Here is a 25,884-nt window from a genome sequence, read left to right as displayed (position 1 = left end):
TCACTATGCACTTAAAAGTGCTTTCACCCACTTCTGCAAGTCACACTTGGGCCATTTCGTGGTCATTTCATCACCCTACTCGTCTCATTTCCTGAATCTAGTGAAGCTGTCTGAGCCCCACAGACCAACCTCATCTTGCTCCCACCAGTGGCCGGAGGAAGAGGCGCGGCTCACCCCACCTCAGAGCCATCCCTTGACCTGGAGCTGGATTTCAGGCTAACAGGGCGGCCTGGCATTCGAGAGTGCTCTCCATGGATCTGCTGTGTTACCACGGCCCTCTGAGCAAGCGAGACTGTGAGACCTTGCTGCTCCAGGAAGGGGTGGATGGCAACTTTCTGTTAAGAGACAGCGAGTCCATGCCAGGAGTCCTGTGCCTCTGTGTCTCGTGAGTAGCCACATCTTCCGCACATGTGAAACTTTATGTTGAATGAAGCAACGGCAGCCGTACATTAAAGGGCTTAATGTCCCTTAGTATTTCACTCTGACTTCGTGGCCCCGATGTTGGAGTGAGAAAAAGTAGACGCTGCAAGGAGAGGATGGAAGGCATGTGCCTGTCTGTGCTCTTCCATCTGCCCTGCTGTCCTGGGGTACAGGCCACACCGGCAGACTCTGTAGCATCTGCAGGGGGTGTGGGGAGTGCAGGGAAGGGCTGCAGGGAGCATGGGAGGTGAGGGGGATGGAGAGAAGGTAAACATGTCAGAGAGATCTTCTGCTTCGGAGGCGTGTGTGTTTAGTAGGAAAAGACTAGGGATTATTTTTGAAATTTCAATCTGAAAGACTGTTTATTCTGCTGCATCATCCTCTTGTAATACTTCAAATGCTAATAATATTTCACATTTTCTTAGATTTTTAAAGGGCTTCCACATCATTTCCTTTCATCCTTCTTGTAGTCTATTGAGGCAAGCATAAGCAGCCACCATTTTATAGGTAAAGAAAGAAACAGAGATCTGGATTTCTCAAGTGACTTGTTTGTGTTAAAACTTATCTGGCATTTCCAGAGTCTGAGTTCAATAGGAATGAAATTGCAGGCTGCATTATCAGAGGTACTTTGCTGAAGGAATTTGTTTATGCCCAGTTTAGAAAGCAATCCTGAACAGAAATCACTGGAAACTTCCTATCTTTGTGTATTTTCTTCTTTGTAAAGCAGAGATAACTGAACCTTTTCTTCTACCTGTTATAGTAATTAAAAACCATCTGTCTCTTATTAAAGAAAAATTATTTAGTGACACTTGTTGGTAAGGAAGACTTTACTCAGTACCATCACGATAGGTACTGGGACCACTGCGATGGGTTTTTGCAGTGCAAGAGAGAGTTTGGGCTCAACTCCAAATACAGTATGGGCAAGTTGGAATTTATAGTCAAGGATCAGGGTGGGGGTCAGTGGATAGAAAATTACTGAGAAGAAACGTCAGAGTGAGGAGGATTCTGGTTCAACTGACCTATTAGGATTCTAGGTAAAGATAGGCCAGTGTAATCAGATATCACTTGGAGGATGGTGGAGGATAAAGAGTAAGGGATTCTTGCCAAATTGACTTAGAGTTCTTTGAAAAAACTGGATTTTACAAGGAAGTGCACAGATGGGCCTAGGAGAAGCTTCAGAAGCCTGACTATAGACAAAAGTAGACAAAAGTGATTGTCATTACTAATAAATAGAATATGTAGGGATATATTTCTTTCTCTAAATGCTACTGGGGATACAGGCTATCTTTCTCGAACCTACATCTACAGCATATTGTGCTAGTAATGACAATCGCTTTTGTCTTCGTAGCTCCCCAATTCTAAGAAGCATGGAAGGTCATTCATAGCTGACAAAGATTCTTTGCTTGATCAAACTTCACTCAGGCTTCTGAACTTGCCCCTAGGCCCATCTGTGTACTTCCTTGTAAAATCCAATCTTAGCAAAGGAACCTGGCAAGTCAATTTGTAACCTTTGACCTATGACTATATAATTAAACTCATAATTTTCCTAACATGAAACCATCCTTGATTTCTTGGATTGGACCACACTTAAACATAGTGTATTTTCTCCTTAATGTATGACTGTCTTCTATTTGTTAGTAGTTTTTTACAATCAGTCTGTGCATGTGTGTCTTCTTTGGAAACAAAAGAGGAATTACTAATGGATAAAAAATGTATAAAAATATTCTCAACATCACTCTTAATGTTTGAAAATATTTTTAGCCATTGATAGTTCCTCTTATGAGAATTGCGTATTCATATCTTTTTACTCACTTTTAGCTTGAGTTGTTTGTCTTCTTTTTTTGGATTTTTTCCAAATTCTGTATATGAAGCTAAAACATTTTTTTTGTTGTTGTTAGTGGTTTTTTTTTATTTTAGCATATTATGGGGATACAAGTGTTAAGGTTACTTATATTGCCCATGCCCCCTCCCCCCTTGAGTGAAGCTAAAACATTTTTTAAAAACAAGACACACACACACACAAAAGACACACACACACAGACTGACTTCATTTTGTATCAATTGTAAATAAAACATTATTGATAAACTGACAAAAAAAGACTTCATTAACATATAAAGAGCTTTTAAAAATCAATAGAAAAATGGGTAAAGTATAAGAGCAGGAGATTTTCAGAAAAAAATATATAAAAAAAGATGAAAAAATCATCTTATTTATAATTGAAGAAATACAAATCAAAAGAATAATGAGACACCATTTTGTCTGTTCAATAGGCAATAAATAAAACTATGAAAATACCCAGAGCAATTAGAGTGCTGGGAAGCACTGCTAGGAAGCAGACCCTTGCTCACACTGATGCAGCTTCTTTGACTGGAAATGTGCCCAAAACATAAAATGCATGGATATAACTATTGACCCCAAATTTCACTAATACAAGTTGACCTTACAGTTATGACTGCACAAACACATGCAAATTGGAAATACAGGCAGTCCCCGGGTTACAGACGACCCGACTTACAACATTCTAGGCTTATGAATGGGCTCCCAAGGCTCTGTAAGGATACTTTATAATTAAATAATTAAATTAATAATTTGGGAACTAGTTCCTTCCACATGTATAAACAAACCTGCACGCAGTAGGCAGTTGTTGGCGCAGCGTCTTGACACTAGTGGCTGGTCTTACTGTTTATTATATAGTCGCTTACGCACAGCATCACTTTCGTCTTAACTTTTTTATTGGATTTTGTGAGTCTGTGTTACCCTTACGACCATACCGCCAAAGCGAAAGTCCATTTCAAGTCCAGGTGAGCCTTCGGCAAAGAGAAAAGCAATTAGAATGGAAACGAAAGTAGAAATAAGAGTTCAGAGAAAGGCCAGCCACCATTGTTCATTGGGAAAACATTAGGCTTCAGTGGCTGGACTATAGAACAATTGTAAAGGATAAAGTGAGAATAGTAGGACATGTGAAAGGCAGAGCTCCAATGAAAGCCTCAATTATCACTAAGCAGCATAGTGGATTAATTATTGAAATAAAAAGGTTATTGATTTGATTAGATCAAAATAAGCATAACACTCATTAACCTAGTGCTGACACAATATTAGGTATTAACCTTCAATATTCTTTTTTGAAATTTCTCCTATCTCATATCTAAACTTTTTGTATGAGTATGTTTTTATGCTCTGTTTGTTTGAATTTTAAAAAACAGCACAATAGTTTCTATAACTTATTATTACAGTACAGGGGTATTATTATTACAGTATTATACTGTATTATTATTACCACCTATGAGCCATTATAGTATTGTTACTATTATTACTGTATATGCACTGTTCATCAGAGATCAGAGTTACACGCAAACCCAACATAATGATGTTCTCAGGAACGTAGCTCGTCCATAACCCGGGGAATGCCTTTAGTCTAAATGTCCTTAAGAGGGCATTTGTACCATCAGTGGAATGCTATCCAAGCATTAACAAGATTGGGTAAATCCATATATGGTATGAAGAAATTTCCAAGGTCTATTGTTGTTGAAAAAGGCAAGGTTCGAAGTATGTTACCATTTGTAACATACTAAAATTGTAAAAAAAAATTATGTCTATATCCTTGTATGTTCATACAAACTTTTCTAGAAGATACATAAGAAAATTATAATAGTGGTTACAACTGGGGAATTTAGGAGTAAGTTGGAAAAAGGGTTGTTGAATTCATTCTTTTCATTTGGTAACTTCTTTGCATTGTTTACAAGTTTTACATGTGCATGTATTATTTCTGTAGTTTAAAAAATGTTTATCAAAATGTAGTGAATTCCTACTATCTACCCAAACACTGTGCTTAGGCCTGGGAAAATTCTAAGGAGATTCCAATAGTGAACTTGGAATTTTTTTATGAAGTTCCAAAATATGTTAAATAAATAAAATAAGAGTAAAGTATAAATTCCAAAACAGACAGTTTTATATGAATTCAAGGACAGAAGAGATGAGGAGGAAAGCCTCTTAGAAGAGTTAGTATTTGAGCTGAGATTTAAAGTGTGGATAAGATTTGGCTACATGGAAATTGGATGGAGAGGAGGAGAGAAGGTAGGCACAGAGGTCCAGATGTGGGATATTTTAAAGCGTAAATGGTTCATACAGGGTTCTTGAAAGGTAGTTTTGGAACCAGGTTTTGGAAAAGTAGATCGGGGATCAGATCATGATTCTGTGGATTATGGAGAAACATGGACGGTTTCTGAGCAGGGAAATGACAAGACTAATGCTGAGTTTCAGGAAGTTCAATCTGATACGGAGAATGTGCTGCAGCTGGGAGACGGTGGCACAGAGCCTGCTGTGCGCTGGATGAGAGGTGGGGAGGATGGTGGGTGGGCAAGCAGTGGGAAGGGAAAAGAGAAGGAGGTGCAAGGTCAGACTTTGACCGGGATCTCAGCGTATGCAGCCTATACTGGGATTCTCTTTGAAAATTGATATGTATTCTCAACTGTGGTGTATCGGCCCAGCTTACATATTCATCTAAAACAAAGGTCACTAAGAAATGCTAACAAGTGATGATAATCAAATGGAAAGGCAATAATAAATATTTGTTAAGCACCTGCACATGAGCAGGCCTCTCCCTCCCCCCATGTCACTGAAAGGCAGACAAAATTTCATGCACCTTCAGGCTTAATGTTCAGGTCAAATGACCCCCATAGCTTTCTCATCATAGTCTGTGGAAATTTACTATCACCCTGATAAGTATGGACTATTCAATTCCAATTGTTCAACAATTAAAATCTTCCATATGTCAGGCACTGTGCTAGACACCCAGTTGATACCTTCAACACAGCTCAGAGCCTAGTGGGAAAAATAAAGAAGTGGACACTGTAATGCATGTGATAATTGTGATGACTAACTATTATTCAGGCACCATAGGAGCTGAGAGCAAAGAGTGAATCATGCATCAGGGAGTAGAGAGCCTGACACTGGAACTGAGACCTAGAGGATGAATGGAATCTTCATTCATTCATTCAACAGGCGTGTACTGAGCACCTGTTGTGTTCCCAGCATGGTCCTAAGCCTTGGCAAAACAGCAATAAACACTTTGGTGATGTTCCTGCGCCCATGAAGTTACATTTATTCCAGTGAGAGGAGACAATATGATGGAAACAAAACAGAATCTTATGTCAGGAAACAGAGCAGCTATTTTCCATTGGGTAAAGGAAAGTTTCCTCTGAGGAGGTCACATAAACCAATTCATGCTCCTAGATACAACCCTATGTAAGCAACGTCAAAATTACTATTATAACATGTGTTAGCCTGTTGGTCTACATCTATATAGAAAAAGCTACCATGTAGGTGTTTTCTGTGACCCAAACAGTGTGCTAAGCATGTTACATGCATTATCTCATTTGTCCTTTGCAAAGCCCTTTGCAGTTAGTGACAATATCCCTGTTAAGTGAAGAAAGAAACTATAGCAGGCGTCCTCAGACTACGGCCTGCGGGCCACATGTGGGTATTTTTGCCCATTTGGTTTTTTTACTTCAAAATAAGATATGTACAGTGTGCATAGGAATTTGTTCATGGTTTTGTTTTTTTTTTAACTGTATTCTGGCCCTCCAACAGTCTGAGGGACAGTGAACTGGCCCCCTGTTTAAAAAGTTTGAGGACCCCTGAACTATAGTTTCTGATTCAGTAACACGCCCAAGGCCAAACTGTTATGTTACTATGTTCCCTCTCTTACCAATATCTCCAGCTTCACTGAAATATGTTCAAGGTGGTCACCTTGGAACCATGTTATGCCTAAGCAGTAGGCTTGGCAGGGGACCCTGATATGCAGTATCTCCTTTGCTGCATTAAAATGGCAACATTCTAAGTTCCATGCTTTGACAGACTAAATGAAGGTACTCAGGGGAAGATTAGAAGTATAGGAAGGAAGTCACAGAGACAGTTGGCCTCTCACAGCAAGTAGCATTGACCAGAAAGCTATGTGGTGACCATGGACAGGAAACGTTACCTGACCTTTTGATAGAGCTTCCAAACGACTGCAATGTGTAAAATGCTGTGTAGTGTTACTCTGTGAGTGTAACTTGAAACTGGGAACTTGAAACTGGGTCTGCCTTTGTAATCAGTGGAAATAAATTGGAGTAGGTATTAGGAGGTGCAAAAGATTCAGCTACAGGTGTGAAAGGCACGGGGGCACTTTCCATAGCCACGGGAGGGCCGCAGGTGAGAAAGACCCGAGCCCTAAGCTACTGCAGGTCCTCATGAGGAGAGTAATGGCAATATCTTTCCATTGCCCTGAGAGGCGTTTACAACTCTCCGATTCTCAGACCCTTGAAAAGATTATAGAGTTTAGAAAGAAAAGAAACAATTCAATTTTTTTTTTGTTTATAAAGCTAATGAAATTTTATTTTAGAAAAATCAAATATAGGGAACGGTATAAAGAAGAAATATCAATCCCCAACACAAAAATCCGCATCTTTTATATCTCAGCATGCATCTCTCCAGACTGCTCTCTATGCATCGTTAAGCAAATAAATGTCCATAAATGGTTCACTATACATAGCAGTTTGTAAACTGATTTTTTAATATATTGTAGGTATTTTTCCTAATCAAAGAAAGCTGATGCACATCATCCTTTTATGACTGTCGTGTATTTTATTGATTGTATATATAATAATTTACACATAATATATTCAGGTTATTTCCAATTTTTATTTTTAATTTGGTCCAATTGACCAAGTGTAATTTGGGATGATTAATGTTTTTGTACTTATATCTGTGAAAGTTTGCCCAACTCTCTCCTTAGGATGAAATGCTAGAGGTTTTAAAATTTTCATGCGCACTGACAAATTAGTACAACAAAAGGCTGTACCAACACACACTGCAATCAGCCAGTGAGATGGCCAAAGTCAAAAGTCTTAAAACATTCTTTATTGACTTGGGTTCCCTGCTTGCATCATGGCATGGAAAAATGCAGAACACACAGTTGACATTATAGGGCACAGCCAATTCCATTTCCTTCAAATGAGCTTTTGAAGTTGGTTAAAATAAAACTAAAACCTCAAACGTGAACAAGTTTCCCCACAACAGTGGCCACAGCTTGAGACCACCTGCTAATCTGTGATTGTTGATGAACTGAGCAAGGGCTCAGAGACCCGTGCACAGTACCTAAAGTACACTCTCAAGGCTAAACCGCATGAGAAAGAGCAAAACAATTCAAAGGTAAGTGGAAACTTACAAGGACCTGTATTCTAGCTTTTCCAAACCTCAACTGAGAATTTAATGCCAAAGAATTTTTTTAAAATTCAGGACATTATGAGGTTCAAACATTTCGGTTACATGAAATGCATTTGCCTCGCCCAAGCCAGGGCTGCAAGCGTGTCCTTCCCCCATACAGTGTGTCCCGTTTCCATTAGCTGTAGGATTTGCTCACCCCTTACCCTTTCAATTCCCCATCCTCCCACCCCCCCACCTGACCAGCACCCAGTATTACTGCCATGTGAGCACCTTAGTGTTGATCAATTAGACCAATGTGATGGCGAGTACATTTTTAAATGTTTTTTATAAGCCTTTTGTATTTCTCATATCTTAAATGAGGTTGAAGATTTCCCATACTGAGGGTCAAGCCCATTTATGGAAAACATAACAGAAAATATAGGAAACTTTTTTTCTATCTAATGCCAAAAACCAACCATAAAGACAGCAAAAGCATATATGTAAAATGAACTTAAATTTGGTTTATATATTAGAATAAAAATAAATTACATTCATCTACTTTTTTATACCATGAATCATTTTTATAGTTGTATTGAGGTATCATTGACATAAAATAAAAGGTGTATAATTTGATGGATTTTGACATGTGTATACTCGTATGAAACTATCACTACAACCAAGATAATGAACATATTAATCACCTCCCAAACTTGCTTTGCACCCTTTGGTAATCCCTTCTTACCATACCTCCCACCTGGCCCCCCAGACGCCAGGCCACCATGATATGCTTTCTGGCACTGTAGATTAATATGTATTTTCCAGAGTTTAATATAAATCTAATCATAAAGTATGTAGTCTTTTTTATCTGACTTCAGACAGATAAAAGAATAATTATTTTGAGTTTCATACACGTACATGCATCAATAGTTCATTCCTTTGTATTGTTGAACAGCACTCAATTCTAGGGATGTCACAGTTTACTTATTCACAGTTGTCACAACTAAAATTTCTATGAATATTTGTGACTAAGTCTTTGTGTGGGCATATGCTTTCATTTCTCCTGGGTAAATAATTAAGAGTGGAATGGCTGAGTCATATGTTCTGTGTAGGTTTATCCTTTTAAGAAACTGCCAAACTTTTCCAAGGTGATTGTACTATCTCAGCATTCCTACTGGCATTGTACAAGAATTCTGATTCCTACGCATCCTCACCGACACGTGGAATGGTCAGTCTTTTTAATTTTAACCATATTAATTAGCATGTAATGGTATCACATTTTGGTTTTAATTTGCATTACACTAATGAATAATAATACTGAGTATCTTTTTGTGTGTTTATTTGCCATTCATATGTTTTTTCTTTTTTTTTTTTGAGATTCAACACCAGATTTTATTTTTTATTTTTAAAAACTTTATTGACATCTAATTCAAGTAAAACAAACTGTACATATTCAGAGTATAAATGTGATTATTTTATTAGATTGAACAGATAAAATTGTATGTATTTATTACAAGATGTTTTGAAATATAATACATTGTGGAATGGCTTAATCAAGCTAAGTAACATTTGCATTACCTCACAACTTATCATTTTTGTTGTTAGAACACTTAAAATCTCCTCTCAGCATTTTTTAGGAATACAATATATTGTTAGTAACTGCAGTCACCATGTTATACAATAGATACCTTATATTTATTTCTCCAATCTAAATGAAATTGTATGTCCTTTGACCAACATCTCTCCAACCCTCTTCTTCCTACCAGCCCATCCCCTAAGTAACCACCATTCGATTCTTTAGTTCTATAAGATGAACATTTTTAGATTCTGCATGTGATTGAGAGGATGCAGTATTTGTCTTTCTGTGCCTCGCTTCTCTTAAGATAATGTCCTGCAAGTTCATTCATGTTGCTGAAAATGAAAGGATTTCGTTTTTAATGGCTAAGTAATATTACATTGTATGGATGTATACCGTTTTATTTATTCTTTCATCTGTTAATAGATGCTTATGTCAATTCCATATCTTGGCTATTATGAATAATGATGCAATAAACATGGGAATGCAGATATCTTGTCAACATTCTGGATTCATTTCCACTGGACAAATACACAGAAGTGGGGTACTGGGTCATATGGTACTTCCATTTTTAGTTTTTTGAAGAACCTCCATCCTGTTTTCCATCATAGCTATACTATTCCCACCAATGTACAACTAGAGTTTCCATTTTCTCCACATCCTCTCCAACCTTATCTTTCGTCTTTTTGCTAAGAGCCATTCAGACAGGTGAGAAGTGATATCTCATTGTGGTTTTAATTTGCATTTCTCTGATGATTAGTGATGTTTAGAAATTTTTTACTGTATCACTTGTATATCTTTGTAGTATCTATACTGTATCACCTTGTATATCTTTACTGTATCATTTGTATATCTTTGGAGAAACATCTATTCAGGTCCTTTGTCCGTTTTTAAATTTAGTTATTTATTTTCTCACTAAGAATATATTCTTATGTATTTTGAATATTAACCCTTTATCAGATGTATGGTTTGCAAATATTTTCTCCTAGTTTGTGCATTGTCTCTTCACTTTGTTAATTGTTTCCTTTGCTGTGCAGAAGCTGTTTCGTTTGATGCAATACCGTTTGTCCATATTTGTTTTTGTTGCCTGTGCTTTAGGGGTCATATCCAAAATTCATTGCTCAGACCAATGTTGTGGAACTATTCTCCTGTGTTTTCTTTTAGTAGTTTTATAGTTTCAGGTTTTATATTTAAGTCTTTAATACATTTTGAGTTGATTTTTGCATATGGTCTGATATAATTTAATCGGCTTTAATTGGTCGGATTTAATTTCATTCTTCTGACTTTGGATATCCATTTTTGTTTTTAGCATAATTTATTGAAGAGGCTGTCCTTTTCCCAAAGTGTGTTCTTGGCTCCTTTGTCAAAAGTCAATTGATAGTAAATAAGTGGGCATATATTTTCTTTGGTGAAGTGTCTATTCAAATACTTTGTGCAAATACTCTAATTTTTAAATTAGATTGTTTATTGTATTGAGTTGTGATAATTCTTTATGTATTTTGGATGCAAGTCCATTATAAAATAGGTGATTTCCAAGTAACTTCTCCCAGTTTGTGACTTGTCTTTTCCTTCTTTTGACAGTAAGTTTTAAGGAACAGAGATTCTTAAATTTAATGGAGTCTAATTTATCTATTTTTTCTTCTATGGATTGTGCTTTTGGAGTGGTAGTTAATAAATAATCTTCCCACTTTGGGATTAATTCAATTCTTTATATTTCTAAATTATCTCTTTTGAGAGCTAGCTAGATAGCTATAATTTTTTGATTTTTAATATTTTATTATTTATACATGTTTAACTTATAGATTATATATATAAGTAATATTATACTCCTTCACCTATAGTAACAAGAACCTTATAATAATACCCTTTCATTTCTCCCGCACTTTGCCAAATCCTTTGTGCTATTATTGTCATGCATTTTATTTCTATATATTTTATTGATCCTACTATGCATTTTTACTACTTTTGGTTTAAGCAAGCAATTATCTTTTAAATTTTAAATATAAGAAGAAATATTTTTCCTTTATCCACATATTTACCATTTCTGGTGCTCTTTATTCCTTTGCCTGTATCAGAGTTTCTCAGCCTTGACATGATTGACATTTGGAGACAGATAATTCTTTGTTGAAGGAAATGCCCTGGGAATTATAAAATGTTTTACAGCATTTCTGGCATCTATCTACTAGATGCCACTAGCAGTCCCCACACCCAAGTTGTGACAACCAAAAATGTCTCTAGACATTGCCAAATGTGCACTGGGGTTGACGGTGAAAGCACTTTTGGTCGAGAACCTCTGATGTAGACCCACATTTCCATCTGGTGTCTTTTTATTTCTGCCTAAAGGACTTCCTATAACATTTTTTGTAGTACATGTCTATTGGTATAAGTTTTTTCAGCTTTTATGCATTTGAAAATGTCTTCATTTTGCTTTCAGGATTAGAAGGATTTTCTCTGGATAGAGATCTCTAGGTTGACAATTTTCTTTTATACTTTAAAGATTTTACCAAACTGTCTCTTGACTTGCATTGCTTCTGACAAGAAGTTTGGTGTCAAATGACAGCAAAATCCTTCTAATGTATTATATTCTTCTTCTGTGGACAAGTATATATTTCCTTTGAGTACTTTTATGATATTCTTTTTATTATTGGAAGGCACTTTGTTTATGATGAACCTTAGTGTCATTTCCTTTATGTTTCTTGAGCTTGGAGTTCGTTGAGTTTCTTGGATATGGTTTTCAACAAATTTAGAAACTTTTGGCCATGATTTCTTTAAATGCTTTTTTTCCCACTCAAGAACTCCAGTTACAAATATGTTGTGCCTCACAAACTTGTCCCACAGCTCACTGTTTCTCTGTTTATTTTTTTCAGTCTTTTTTCTGATTTTTTTTTGGATAGTTTCCATTGTTTTGTCTTCAAATTCACTAATTTCTTTCTTCTGCAAAGACAACTCTGCTGCTAATCCCATCCAATATTTTCTTTATCTCACACACAGTAGTTTTTATCTTTAGAAATTTCATCTAGGTCTCTCTTTTACATCTTTCAGGTTTCTATAGGCATACCTTAGAGATATTGTGTGTTCAGTTTCAGACCATCACAACAAAGTGAATATTGCAATAAAGCAATTCATACAATTTTTCTGTTTCGTAGTGCATATAAAAGTTGTGTTTACACTAGACTGTAGTCTAGTATGTGCAATAGCATTATGTCTAAAAAACAATGTACATACCTTATTTAAAAGTATTTTAGGGCCAGACATGGTGGCTCATGCCTGTAATCCTAGCACTCTGGGAGCTCAGGAGTTTAAGACCAGCCTAAGTGAGAGTGAAACCCATGTCTACTATAAATAGAAAAAATTAGCCAGGCATGGTGGTGTGTGCCTGTAGTCCCAGATACTCGGGAGGCTGAAGCAGGAGGTTGCTTGAGCCCAGGAGTTTGAGGTTGCTGTGAGGTAGGCTGACACCACAGTATTCTAGCCTGGGCAACAGAGTGAGACTCTGTCTCAAAAAAAAAATTATTGCTAAAAAATGCTAACAAGCATCTGAGCCTTGAGCAAGTTATAATCATTTAGCTGGTGGAGGTCTTGCCTCAGTGTTAATGGTTTGCTGATTAGGTTAGTGGTTGCTTAAGGTGGGGTGGCCATGGCAATTTCTTAAAATTAGACAGCAATCAAGTTTTCTGCATCGATTGACTTCCTTTTATGAAAGATTTATCTGCAATGCTGTTTGATAGCATTTTACTCACAGTAAAAATTTCTTTCAAAATTGGAATCAATCCTCTCAAACCTTGCTAACTTATCAACTAAGCTTATGTAATATTCTAAATCCTCTGTTGTGCACATTTACACAATGTGCACAGCATCTTCAGCAGTAGATTCTATCTCAAAAAACCACTTTCTTTGCTCATCTGTAAGAAGCAATTCCTCATTCGTTAAGGTTTAATTAATCATGAGATTGCAGCAATTCAGTTACATCTTTAGCCTCCACTTCTAATTCTAGCTCTCTTACTGTTTCCACCACACTTGCAATTACTTCATCCACTGAAGTCTTGAACCCTTTGGAGTCATCCATGAGAGTTGGAGTCAACTTCTTTTTTTTTTAATTTTTTTATTTCGGCATATTATGGGGGTACAGATTTTAAGGTTTCAATAAATGCCCATTTCCCCCCCCCAAAAGTCTGAGTCTCCATCATGACCATCCCCCAGATGGTGCACATCTCACTCATTATGTATGTATATACCCGCCCCCTCCCCCCTCCCACCTGCCCAATACCCTATTACTGTAGCACCTATGTGTCCACTTAGGTGCTATGGAGTCAACTTCTTCCAAACTCCTGTTAATGTTGGTATTTTGATTTCTACCCATGAATCACGAACGTCCTTAATGGCATCTAGAATGGTGAATCTTTTCCAGCAGGTTTTCAATTTACTTTGCCCAGATCCATCAGAAGAATCACTATCTATGGCATTTTTGCCTCACAACATACATTTCTTAAATAATAAGACTTGAAAGTTGAAATGACTCTTTGATCTATAGGCTGCAGAATGGATGTTGTATGAGCAGTCAAGGAAACAACATTCATCTCCTTTTATATATCTCTATCAGAGCTCTTGGGTGACCAGGTGCATTGTCAATGAACAGTAATATTTTTAAACAAATCTCTTTTCTGATCAGTAGGCCTCAAAACTAGGCTTAAGATATTTAGTAAACTATGCTATAAAGAGATGTGTTGTCATCCAGGCTTTGTTGTTCCATTTATAGGGCACAGGTAGAGTAGATTTAGCTTAATTCTTAAGGGCCCCAGGATTTTTGGAATAGTTAATGAGCATTGGCTTTAACTTAGAGTCACTAGCTGCATTATTAGTCCTTAATAAGAGAGTCAGCCTGTCCTTTGACTCTTTGAAGCCAGGCACTGACTCCTCCTCTCTAGCTACAGAAGTCCTGTATGGCATGTTTTTCCAATAGAAGGCTGTTTTGTCCATATTGACAACCTGTTGTTCAGTGTTCTGTTCATCAATAACCTTAGCCAGATCTTCTGGATAACTTGCTGCAGCTTCTCCATCAGCACTTGCTGCTTCACCCTGCACTTTTATGTTATGGAGCTGGCTTCTTTCCTTAAACCTCATGAACCATGAGAACTGGCTTTCTTGTGGAGATTCCTTACCTCTCTCAGCTTTCACAGAATTGAAGAGACAGTTAGGGCCTTGGTCTGCATTATGCTTTGGCTTAAGGGAATGCTGTGGCTGGTTTGATCTATCCAGAACACTAAAACTATCTCCACATCAACCATAAGGCTGTTTGGCTTTCTTATCATTCATGTGTGCGCTGGAGTAGCATTTTTAATTTCCTTAAAGAACTTTTCCTTGGCATTCACAACTTCAGTAACTGGTGCAAGAGGCCTGGCTTTTGGCCTGGCTTGGCCTTCCTCACTAAACTTACTCATTTCTAGTTTTTTTTATTTAAAGTGAGAAGCACGCAACTGGCCAATTGGTGGAGCAGACAGAACACACACATTTATCAATTAACGGTCTTATGTGGACATTGTTCACAGTGCCCCAAAACAATTACAATTGTAACATCAAAGAGCACTGATCACAGATCACCAGAACAGATGTAATAATAATTTAAAAGTGAAATATTGCAAGAATTACCAAGATGTGACACAGAGACATGAAGTGAGCACATGCTGTTGGAAAAATGGCACCAGTAGACTTGTTTAATGCAGGGTTGCCACAAATCTTTAATCTGTAAAAAAAATGCAATATCTGCAAAGCTCTATAAAACAAAGTGCAATAAAATAAGGTATGCCTGTACCTTAAAACTCTATTTTACCTGCAGATTCTTGAACATCTGGAATAATTTCAATAACTATTAATGTCCTTGTCTGCTGTTTCTTTCATCTGTGTCATCATGGTAATTGTTCTGTACTTCATGAGTCTCATTTGAGTGAGATTTGACATTTACTATTCCTGGTATACAGTTATTTCCAGTGAAATCAGGGCACTCAGTTCCATTGCAATATTTCCCACTGTCAACTCAAGACTTCAGAGGACAGCTACCATTTTTAGACATGCTGGTGCTCTCCTCACATTGTGTTTTTAGTGCATCATGAAGGTGTTTTAGTGCATGCCCTGGAGGGGCATGGGACATGACTGAACAGCCTGCATGTAAGAGATCCATTATAACATTCTCATCTCCCTGAGTTGTCAGATTTCTTTCTCTATAGAATGCCAGGGAAGTTTTGGCCTGTTGATCTCTTGAATATAGGCCATTATTGAATGCAGGCTTCAATTAACCAGTCTAGCAGAACATTTATGCCATTCTCAAGTGCTTAAGCTAATACATTAAATTCCAAATCCTAGGTGATTGTGCCCTTTTTGATGAATTCAGCCAAACCAATCTTTTATTTCATCCTTGGTTTAACATCCTCTTATCTGTCTCCATAGATGCTCATTGTACATATGTCTCCCATGGCTGAACCTAATCAGAAGCCCAAGGGCAAGGGAGCCCAGCTTGGGGTCTCAGAAGTCAGAGCACAGGGCAGAATGGGGAAGGTTAAACAGAGGATCTGGAGATACAGAGAATATCCACCACAGGTATATGCTGCTATTGAACACGTTAAGTGTCAAATGCCTACTAGATGTCTGAGAGGAGATATTAAGTAGACAGTTGGATCAATGAGTCTGGAGTTCAGGGGAAGGTTAGAGCTAGAAATGCAAATTAAAATGTAATTTGATAAACAATTATTATTTCTACAAGAGTCAGTCTTTCTATCCCAAAACTTTGAATCTCCCTTTATTTGCTGAAGTGTTCTTTTATGTCTCTTGGTAAGATTTCTTCATATAGGCTTGGCACATTTCTTAAGATAATTCAATGCAACTCAACAAATATTTATTGAGTATGCACTATGAGTCAGGCAATGTGCTAGAATGAACAAAGCAGACATTATGATTCTGTCCTTGTGGAACTCACAGCCTTGTGTGGGTTGCAGGCAAGTAAATAGATAATCAAAATTCAGTATAGTAAGTGGTAGGTTTGGATAGTAATGGATGACTGTTTTTCAGAAGTTTCCCTCTTTTTTCCCCATCCCAAGATACTTCAGCTGAAGCTCTCCATGCCCTGAATCATCATCTCAGCTGCTTTGTACCACTAGCTCTCTTGGCAGTTAGTGAGGGCATTATGATATCCTCACTATCTTAATTATCATAGCTTTATAAGAAGGCCTGAGACTTGTTGAGATAGGAATACCCTAAGTAAATACCACTTACCTATCTCCCCTCTTCTTTCCCTGGAGAAGCAGCCTCCAGTCCTCCTCTCCCCCATCTCACCCTCCCAAATTAAAGGGGAAAAATCAGGGATATGAATTTTTAGAATATTTGAGGTCTGTTTCAGATTATTAAAAAAAAAAAACCTCCAAAAAAGAGAATTACTAGAGAATAAAAATGTAGCCTTTCCCTCAAAATATTGAACTTCTAGGTTGATGGAAAAAATAATATTAATACTTAGTGGTAAGCCATTTTTATCTGTTTAATTGTATTGCTTGTGTGTTTGGATAAAAGGTATTTCAGTGCAGTTGGTAAACATCTGGAATTTACAAAGTTAATCACCAACATTACTAAGGGCTTAAGTAACAAAATTTATAGCTTGTTTTCAATAAAAATATATCAACTTCTATAAAATCTAAAATGTTCAAAAAAGATCTTTTCAAAGTTGCAGAACAGGAGATGGGATTATTTGAAGAAGAATGAGTCAGAGGGAAGTATTTGCAGTCAGCTTATGCTTACATCTGTACCATTGCCCAACTAATGTAAACAAATAGAGCTTTTCCAACAGCTGAAAAAATTTGCCCACAGAAAGAAATCCTTAGATTCTTTCTCCCTCCTGCCTTCCTTCTCCCTCCCTTCAACCGTCCTATTTCCTTGTCCTTTACCTCACAATTGCACTTGAAAAACAACTATTTTGTTTTCAATTTTTAGGATTAACTAGAATTTATTAACAGTAAGTTTTATGGGGTTTTTATTTTTAAATATTGCATTTTAATTAATTTCATCTAATAGCACTTCATATTAGAAAATATGGCCGGGCGCAGTGGCTCACGCCTGCAATCCTAGCACTCTGGGAGGCTGAGGCGGGCGGATTGCTCGAGGTCAAGAGTTTGAAACCAGCCTGAGCAAGAGCAAGACCCCGTCTCTACTATAAATAGAAAGAAATTAATTGGCCAACTAATATATATATATATATATATAAAAAAAAAATTAGCTGGGCATGGTGGCGCATGCCTGTAGTCCCAGCTACTCGGGAGGCTGAGGCAGCAGGATTGCTTGAGCCCAGGAGTTTGAGGTTGCTGTGAGCTAGGCTGACGCCACGGCACTCACTCTAGCCTGGGCAACAAGTGAGACTCTGTCTCAAAAAAAAAAAAAAATATGTATCTATTATATGTATTTTTACTAATTTGTACTTTTACTTGATTTTTATATTTATGGTTTTATATTTAAATGTATTAAATATTGGCCGGGCGTGGTGGCTCACGCCTGTAATCCTAGCATTCTGGGAGGCCGAGGCGGGCGGATTGCTCAAGGTCAGGAGTTTGAAACCAGCCTGAGCAAGACCCCTTCTCTACTAAAAATAGAAAGAAATTATCTGGACAACTAAAAATATACATAGAAAAAATTAGCCAGGCATGGTGGCGCATGCCTGTAGTCCCAGCTACTCTGGAGGCTGAGGCAGGAGGATTGCTTGAGCCCAGGAGTTTGAGGTTGCTGTGAGCTAGGCTGATGCCACGGCACTCACTCTAGCCTGGGCAACAGAGTGAGACTCTGTCTAAAAAAAAAAATGTATTAAATATTTAATTTCACTGATCTTTGCTTCTTAATAAATAATAAAATCTTGGCATATTCAATTTTGTTCCAGTATGGCCATCCCAAGGAATAGACATTTGGGCTCATAGATAGTACACATTTCAACTTTACTAAATTTTGCCAAATCGTTCTCCAAGATATTAGTATCTAATTACATTACCATCAGTAGCATATAAAATTTTGTGTAGCTCCACATCGCAGCCAATATTTCACATTAGTGAACTCTAATATCTCTGCCAATCTGGTACAAAATGATATCTAATGGTTGTTTAATTTGTTTTTCCCTGACTGATAGCGAAACATCTTTTCACATGTCTCTTGGCCACTTCATTTGTCTTTTCCTTGTTGTATAATAGTGCTTTTATTATATATTAGTGTTGCCATTATCGTCTCCCAATCTGTGGACTTTTTCACTTTACTAACGGTATATTTTGATAAATGGAAAATTTAGTTTTAATATAATGAATTTATTAATCTTTTCTATGGCTTGTACTTTTTGTGATTCAAGAACTCCTTCCTTAACTCCAGGTCATTACATTGTTCACTTCTATTTATTTCTCCAAAGTTTAATGTTTTGCTTTTTCATAATGGAGTCTTCAGAGTGTGAAGCAGAGATCCTGTTTTATTTGTTTCCACGTTGAAAACATCACCATTGCCACTTACTAATTAGTCCATCCCCTGCTCCCCACCTATCTGCTGTGTCTCCTCTTTCATATATCAGGTTTTCACATATCTATGAGTCCATTTCTGGGCTCTCTATTTTATGCCATTAATACCTTTTTCTACACTGGAACCAATTCCTCATTATTTTAATTACAGCCTTAAAAGAAGACTTAAGACCTGTTAAAACAGGAACATCTCCTCCCAACATACACACACACACACACACACACACACACACACACACACACACACACACATCTCTCGATCTTATTTTTCTTGTTAAAATTGTCCTGACTCTTTTCTTTATGGTTCCAATTTTAGTATATGTGCTGCCGAAGCGAGCACATGTCCTGACTCTTCTAAGCCTAGATTTTTGTGCAGAGCAGTGACATGATCTGACTCACATTTTTTTTAAAGGACCACCCAGGCTGTCATGTAAAGAATAATAATGATGATGTCAGAGAAGGAGGGAAGACTTGCTAGGACTAGGTCCTTGAATAGATGAACAGGGATTGGCAGCCAGTGGGAATAGGAAGGATTAGTTTTGGAGAGCCACACTCAAAGTTCATCTATGGTATAATAACAAAAGCAGAGTGTATGAGTGCAGATGCTAATTGCTGTGGTGGTGGGAGTCTGGAAATTCTCTACTGTTTGCTTTAATCTTCTCAGTGAAGTCATCAGTTAACAGTGAGGATGGAAAAGAAAATGTTGGAGATTTAAGAAAATGGAGAATGTGTAGAATCATTGTCAACAGGGAACTAAATAATTGCCCACAAGCACTAACAGCCTGGTCAAGGTCTGTGGTCATTAATTTAAAGTGAAACCAGCCTACACGGCTGTGTGTTTCTTCCTAGCCACAAATAGCTGAAGAAAATTGAATTTAATCAGAGTTCTATTGTTGCTAATTGAGTAAACAAAGTGAAAGACGGTAAAGGAGTCAAGAATGTATATAAGAGAAGGATTATAATATGAATAATATAAACTGGGTAAAGAAGGGAGTCAAGACATGTGAATGAGGAACAGTGAAAAGCGGAATCAATGGTTTGGAGGGGGGGTTCATGGAGTCCAGGGATTGTTGGGATCAATGAACTAGAGGAACGGATCTGAAAAGATAGGAAGGAGGGAAAAAAGAGTGGGATTCATGGAACTAAGATCAGGAAAGGGTTGCAGTTACTGGCAATTACAAGGTTAAAGTTATGAGTCATAGCATCATAGCATGCAGCCCATGCAATCACACGGGGTCCTCCCCTCAGAGGGCCCACACTTGGCTTAATGCTCTGCTGTTATCATCTCGAAATTGCTAATAGTTTTTTAGCAAGGGAGCCTACACTTTCATTTTGTCCTGGAACCAGCAAATTATGTAGCCAGTCCTGGTTATGAACAGGGGAGTGAGTGGCTGAAGTAGGTGGAGGACAAGATCACTGGAGGAGAGGACTTAGAGGAACTGAGAAATTGGGGTGTTGGATAGTCTATGCATGAATTGAAATTGTCAGAAGTTTAGACAAGAATAGTATTGTGAGCTAGGCACTAAAACCTGGAGAAATGAGCCCAAGGGTCAGATCTCAACAACAATGACGGGTAGTAAGTCATACAGTCCAATAATATGAAACTCAAAGCCGAGGACTCGGGAGGAAGAGAGCAGCACTGAAGAGCCATGAGAGCAAGAACACTGGCCTCACCCCCAGGCTCCATAGTGAGAGGGCTGTGGGATTCGAATGCAGGAGATAAGGGTGCCCTGCAAGACTGGGGGTTCTAGTAATGACTGACAAACAGGGATAAAAGGCATACTGAAAGTTTAGCCCAATGAATTCAAGGCAGAGAGAGTGGAGGCAAGACTGTGAGTGCTGAGGGGTGGAGAGGGGCTTCCTTGTCACCATTGGTGATGGCGGTAGAAGGCCCAGGTCTTTTTACAAATCTTTAGTAAAAATGTGCACTGCAAAAATCATATTTCTTTTTAAAAGTTTTACAAATGGCATTTATAAAATATTAAGAACAGAAGGCATTAAAATAAGTTGTCATTATAATGGTATTAAGAGGTGGGACCTTTAAGAGCTGATTAGGTCATAGGGGCTCTGCCCTGGGGAATGGGTTAGTGCTGTCATCTCGGAGGTGGGTTAGTTATTGAGAAAGTGGGCTCCCGATTAAAGAATAAGCTTGGCCCCCACCCTTTCTTTTTCTGCCCCACACATGCTCACTTGCCCTTCCACCATGCAATGATACAGCAAGAGGCCCTCACTAGCCCCTCGATCTAGGACTTTCCAGCCTCCAGAACTGTGAGCTGAATAAACATCTATTGTTTACAATTTACCCAGTTGTGGTATTCTGTTACAGCAGCAGAAAATGCACTGAGTTTTTTTGGGGGGGGGATTTAAGATTGACAAAGATATTGCATACAAAATATGATGATAGGTATTACTTGGATTTGTATATAAGAACATTACAACACAGTCATCTTTCCACAGGTTTAAAAATTTTGTCTACACATACCGAATCTTCAGAGAGAAACACGGGCATTACCAGATAGAGGTAAGAACATATATGGACTCCTGCAACAGCAAAAACAAAAAAGTTGGGGGCGGAGAACCTGAGATCATCTCTTGAACCTGGAATGTGACCACGTGAAGGCACTCCACCAAGGGAAGAGCTAGGCAGAGTTCAGAGTCAGATTAATAGTTAGCCTGCTCTTTCTCTGAGAGAAATAAGAAGGCACTAGACGTGGGTTCCACTTCTAAATAACCATGGCTGTCATCCAACTCTGGTTCCTCCAGTGGTGAAATGCACCGACCTGGAAGACTAAACAGTGATGTAGGATGGAAGTGGGAAGGGAAGGCGAGGAGAGGTCTGAATGTTTGGAAATCAAGTCTACAACTAGAGTCGTATGAAAATATAAAGAAGCATCAGATAGCTGGAAGTCTTAGGAATTTGTTTAATTTTTCTGGTTTACTGAGAGCTAAACAGAAAAATCTTTTTGCTTCTTTTGAATTTAGTTCTCTGGCTTAGGAAGTGGAGTATAATAAACGTTACTGAATTTTAATTACTAAGAGAAAAATCATCCTGAAATACTCTTTCTGAAACACTTGCAATATAAGGTCAAGCAGACTACAGGATTTCTCAGAATCTTCAATATGCTAATGTTTACTATGAATATCTGAAAGAGACTAGAATATACAATGACCTCCAAACGGCTCATTTGTATAATTTTTCTTTTGCTACAGAAGACATCATTGAGGAAGTTGGCAGAATTTAAATACAATTAGCAAATAGTATTATATCAAGGTTAATCTCTTGATTTTAATCATTGTAGTGTGATTTTGTAATGTCCTTACTTTTCAGGAAACCCTGAAATATTTAAAGGAATATCATGTTTGCAACTTAACTCTGAAAAAAAATTTTAAATAATATACAGATATTGTGCATGTATATATGTATATATATGTGCATATGTACATGCACATATATATATTTTAGAAAGAGAATGAAAAGCATATATGTTAATATTTGTGTCATGGGTAAAGAATATATATGTGAATTTTCTCTTTTTACGATTTTTGCAACTTTGCTGTGTCTGAAATAATTTCAAGATAAAATGTCTTCTAAAAAGCAACTTATTTCAAAACATTTTTTCTCTGCTGTACTTTGGGAAATTCTGGATAATTCCTCAGTACCCTGTTTTGTCTCTTGTCTGGGCAAAACGGAGGGGCATCCAAGTCAGTGAATCCAAACTCAGACACAGAGGGGCATGTCAGTGGGGAGCAGCTTTGCACTCAGAGGCCTGCAGTGGATGGCGCTCTGGCTTGAAGTGACTGCCCTAAAGGGACTTCCCTGCAGACAACGTCAAGGTCAGCCTGCACCTCTGTTATGGAGGTTAACCACACTGCACGTAAGAAAAGCTTCTTATCGCCACTTTCTTGTATTTTGGTTTTCTAGACTTTTCTAAACCAAAAATATAAGAGCAAAAGAAGATTCTTTTTGTTTTTAAATTATTTCTGTAAGGTTATATTAAGAAAATAGTACTTGGTTTATAGCTGGTAAACAGAAAACAACTATTTACAATTTAACTGCCTCATGTTGACATTCCTACTCTCAATTTAAATTAAGACTTTTTTGGTCTCGTTTCATGTGGAGATTCTGATTTCAACAAGTATGTAATTTGCATATTGCATTTCCCCTCAGAAGTCCATTTCTGTTAGTCAGCTAAAATAGCCAGCAAGGCAGAATCTGACATAAGCTCTTGGAAGGGTACCCGTCACCGTGCATCTACAAGAACTCCCTTGGACAAACTTGCCAGGGATGGGCGCTCATTCAATACTGCTCACAGAGTTAAGGATCCTTTGATTGCAAACCTCCTTACTCAGAGTAGCTCAAGTCAGAGCTTGGTCTTAAAAAATGAGGGTAAATCGCAAGTGGTGTGAGCTCTTAAGCATGAGCTGTTGGCCACTTGTTTTCAATTTGTCAGCTTACAGAGAACGCCTTGAAAACCACCGTTTTGAGAAGTGTCACATTTCACACATAACTGCACAATAAGGAGTGATCAACCTCCTTTCTTGTGTTTTTTGCAGACTGTGGAAGGTGCTCCAAAACAGATCTTTCCAAACCTAAAGGAATTGATCTCCAAATTTGAAAAACCAGGTCAAGGGCTGGTGGTTCACCTTATAAAGCCAATAAAGAGAACAACCCCCTACATGAGATGGAGAAGATTGAAATTAGAGTTGGACGGCATTTACGGTAAAAGCTTTCACATGGGGGTCAGAAAGGATCCTTAATCCCATTTCTACCAGGAACCTACTTCGTAGAACCAGTATAGATAAATGGCCTTTTCTATGACATTATCTCTACAAAACTTCATCCTACTAAGAGCAATTTCCATTTTGTTGAGAAGTGATGTCTTCTAGCCCCTAAAGGTAGACAAGACATAGAGCTATCTGTGCTTTGACAGGCGGGTTCCTGGTTTAAGAGCTGACTTCAAATTCATTCTGTGATCGTGTGCAAACCATTCAAGTTTGGGGATAAATGGGCAAATGGGCAGACTTTTCAAGTGCTAAAATCACTTCAGGCCATCTACTCCTTCCCTAAGGCTCACCCTGTTACATTTTGCTCAATATTTGCCAAGCATTCATTTATAAAGTGTCAGGTGTCAAATTATTTCAGATACATCCCTAAAGGTATTAAGTCATGGTGAGAGATGGTCAGTAGATTTGAGTACAGAGAATCCATGCTGAGACATCTCAAATCATATCACAAGCTGCTAGCTACTCTTGCTTACCCACATGCTTGCAATCTGCTCTCAGAGAAGAATTTAGTATCTGTGAGTTGTGATGTAGTTTGAATTTAACTCAGACTTCCAGATACATTTAGGGCTTAATCCTGTTTTCCCATGTTGGAATGCATGGTTATATTCTCCATGAAAGGGACGCAGTTATCAGCGGGCAGGTGACAGGCTGAGAGCAGATGTGCTCACTAGGGAGAAGGACAGAGAGTCTTTGGGGAGCCTGCAGTCACTCCACTCCCATTCAGCTCTGTCTGCAGGGAAGTCAACCTTTCAGCTGCCACAGCTAGCTTCTCACCTCCCCAATAAGACTAAGTAAGCATGGAGTTATAATAATAAAATAAAAGCCCCTCGTCTACACTATTTATCTGTCCCCTCACACCCTCATGCGTACGCACCCACATACACACAAAATCACTTTCTGTGGGTTCCGCTGCAGATGTAGTCCACGGCTACTTTCCACCAAAAATTATAGAATAAAAAATATAGGCCGGGCGCTGTGGCTCACGCCTGTAATCCTAGCTCTTGGGAGGCCGAGGCGGGCGGATTGCTCAAGGTCAGGAGTTCAAAACCAGCCTGAGCAAGAGCGAGACCCCGTCTCTACTATAAATAGAAAGAAATTAATTGGCCAACTGATATATATATAAAAAAATTAGCCGGGCATGGTGGCGCATGCCTGTAGTCCCAGCTACCCGGGAGGCTGAGGCAGAAGGATCACTCGAGCCCAGGAGTTTGAGGTTGCTGTGAGCTAGGACGCCACGGCACTCACTCTAGCCTGGGCAACAAAGCGAGACTCTGTCTCAAAAAAAAAAAAAAAAAAAAAAAATATAAAAGGTGGCAGAGCTAGAAACCCAGGAATGTACCCGTGCTGCAGCCCTTAGGCAAACCCAGATGAGTTGCTGGGACTAGTTGGGGTGGTGGTAGTCATTGTCTCAGCAGTGATAAAATAATCCCAAGAGGAGAGCTCTTAGAGATCTTCCCTAAGAACTGGGCACAGGTCTCACCGTTCCAACTTGCCGTGCTTGGTCAGCGCTGGCAGAGTGAGCTCCTAAAGCCTCCGCTCCCGAAGGGGAAACGTCCTCCCCTTTGCCGCCTCGGGACGAGCTCAGGTGTTCTTCCTCTTGAGGGCGGCACAGGTTTTCTGCAGGCGAGTGGAGACTGGTGCTGGAAACTCTGAGCTTATTTGGCTTATTTATAAGACCCCTGGTTTTGCCAGGACAGCTCCCTAGGTTACCCCAGCCTTTGACGATGTGACTCTGATGTGGCATCAAGATCGCCCTGTGCCTGGGGAGAGGACTTCTTTCCCTGGAGTGGGGCTGGTCAGCGCGACTTCTGAGTGTGGAGTCTCATGCGGGTCCTCTGCTTCCTTCCCCCAGAGAACAGCAATGTGTATACCAACGTCTTGCCTTGAAGATAAGGACACTGGACACAGCAAGTTAGAGAAGCGATGGGTAACAGCTGTCCCCAGTGACCCACTTCTGCAGGTGTAGGACCAGAATGCCAAACCCCAGCGGACAATTCAGACTCTCCTGGTCTGGGTCACTGAAGATGTTCTGTCCACAAGCATCAGAGGTCACTCCCCATACTCCTACCTCCCAAGCATAGGCCAGGAACAATTTCAAAGCCCCGCTTCATTCTCACTCTTCTGTCTTGGAATGGGACAGCCTGAACCTTATTCTCCTTGACTTGTCAAAGGTACTGCCACTACATCACAGTTGACACCTTCCTCCTGACTGTGCAGAGAGACAGCTTCATGCAAAGGAGAGAGCACTCGGCTGCGAGTTTGAAGCCCTGAGATCCGGTGCTGTGGCTTTGTGACTTTGGACAAACCTCTTCCCTTCTCTAGGTCTCAGTTTCTTTGCTTATAAATAAAATAAGTGATTGGGCGGGACAATACTCACTGCCCAGTGTGTCTGGTGGAGT

At 38.7% G+C, this 25,884-nt stretch overlaps 2 protein-coding genes across 4 annotated transcripts in view; one reads left to right on the top strand and one right to left on the bottom strand.

Moving 5' to 3' along the window:
* UAP1 (UDP-N-acetylglucosamine pyrophosphorylase 1) overlaps nucleotides 1-25,884 on the bottom strand; it is a 246,640-nt gene that overhangs the window by 169,729 nt on the left and 51,027 nt on the right. The gene's annotated exons all lie outside the window — the stretch shown is intronic.
* Nucleotides 81-25,855, top strand: SH2D1B (SH2 domain containing 1B). Of its 3 annotated transcripts, XM_012768639.3 has the most exons (5): nucleotides 81-385; nucleotides 15,621-15,770; nucleotides 21,158-21,221; nucleotides 23,255-23,420; nucleotides 25,338-25,855. In XM_012768639.3, the coding sequence occupies exons 1-5, from the start codon at nucleotides 252-254 to the stop codon at nucleotides 25,370-25,372; spliced, it is 549 nt and encodes a 182-aa protein (XP_012624093.1). In that variant the 5' UTR covers nucleotides 81-251; the 3' UTR covers nucleotides 25,373-25,855. The 3 variants fall into 3 exon arrangements, with proteins under 3 accessions (XP_012624093.1, XP_075856446.1, XP_012624094.1); XM_076000331.1 differs by lacking the exon at nucleotides 15,621-15,770 and having other exon boundaries at nucleotides 82-385; nucleotides 25,657-25,855; XM_012768640.3 differs by lacking the exon at nucleotides 15,621-15,770 and having other exon boundaries at nucleotides 84-385.

Source organism: Microcebus murinus, chromosome 2 (genome assembly GCF_040939455.1).
Source record: "Microcebus murinus isolate Inina chromosome 2, M.murinus_Inina_mat1.0, whole genome shotgun sequence".
NCBI lineage: Eukaryota > Metazoa > Chordata > Mammalia > Primates > Cheirogaleidae > Microcebus > Microcebus murinus.
The sequence above is the reverse complement of the archived record's forward strand: the minus strand, read 5'-3'. Positions and strand labels throughout refer to the sequence as shown.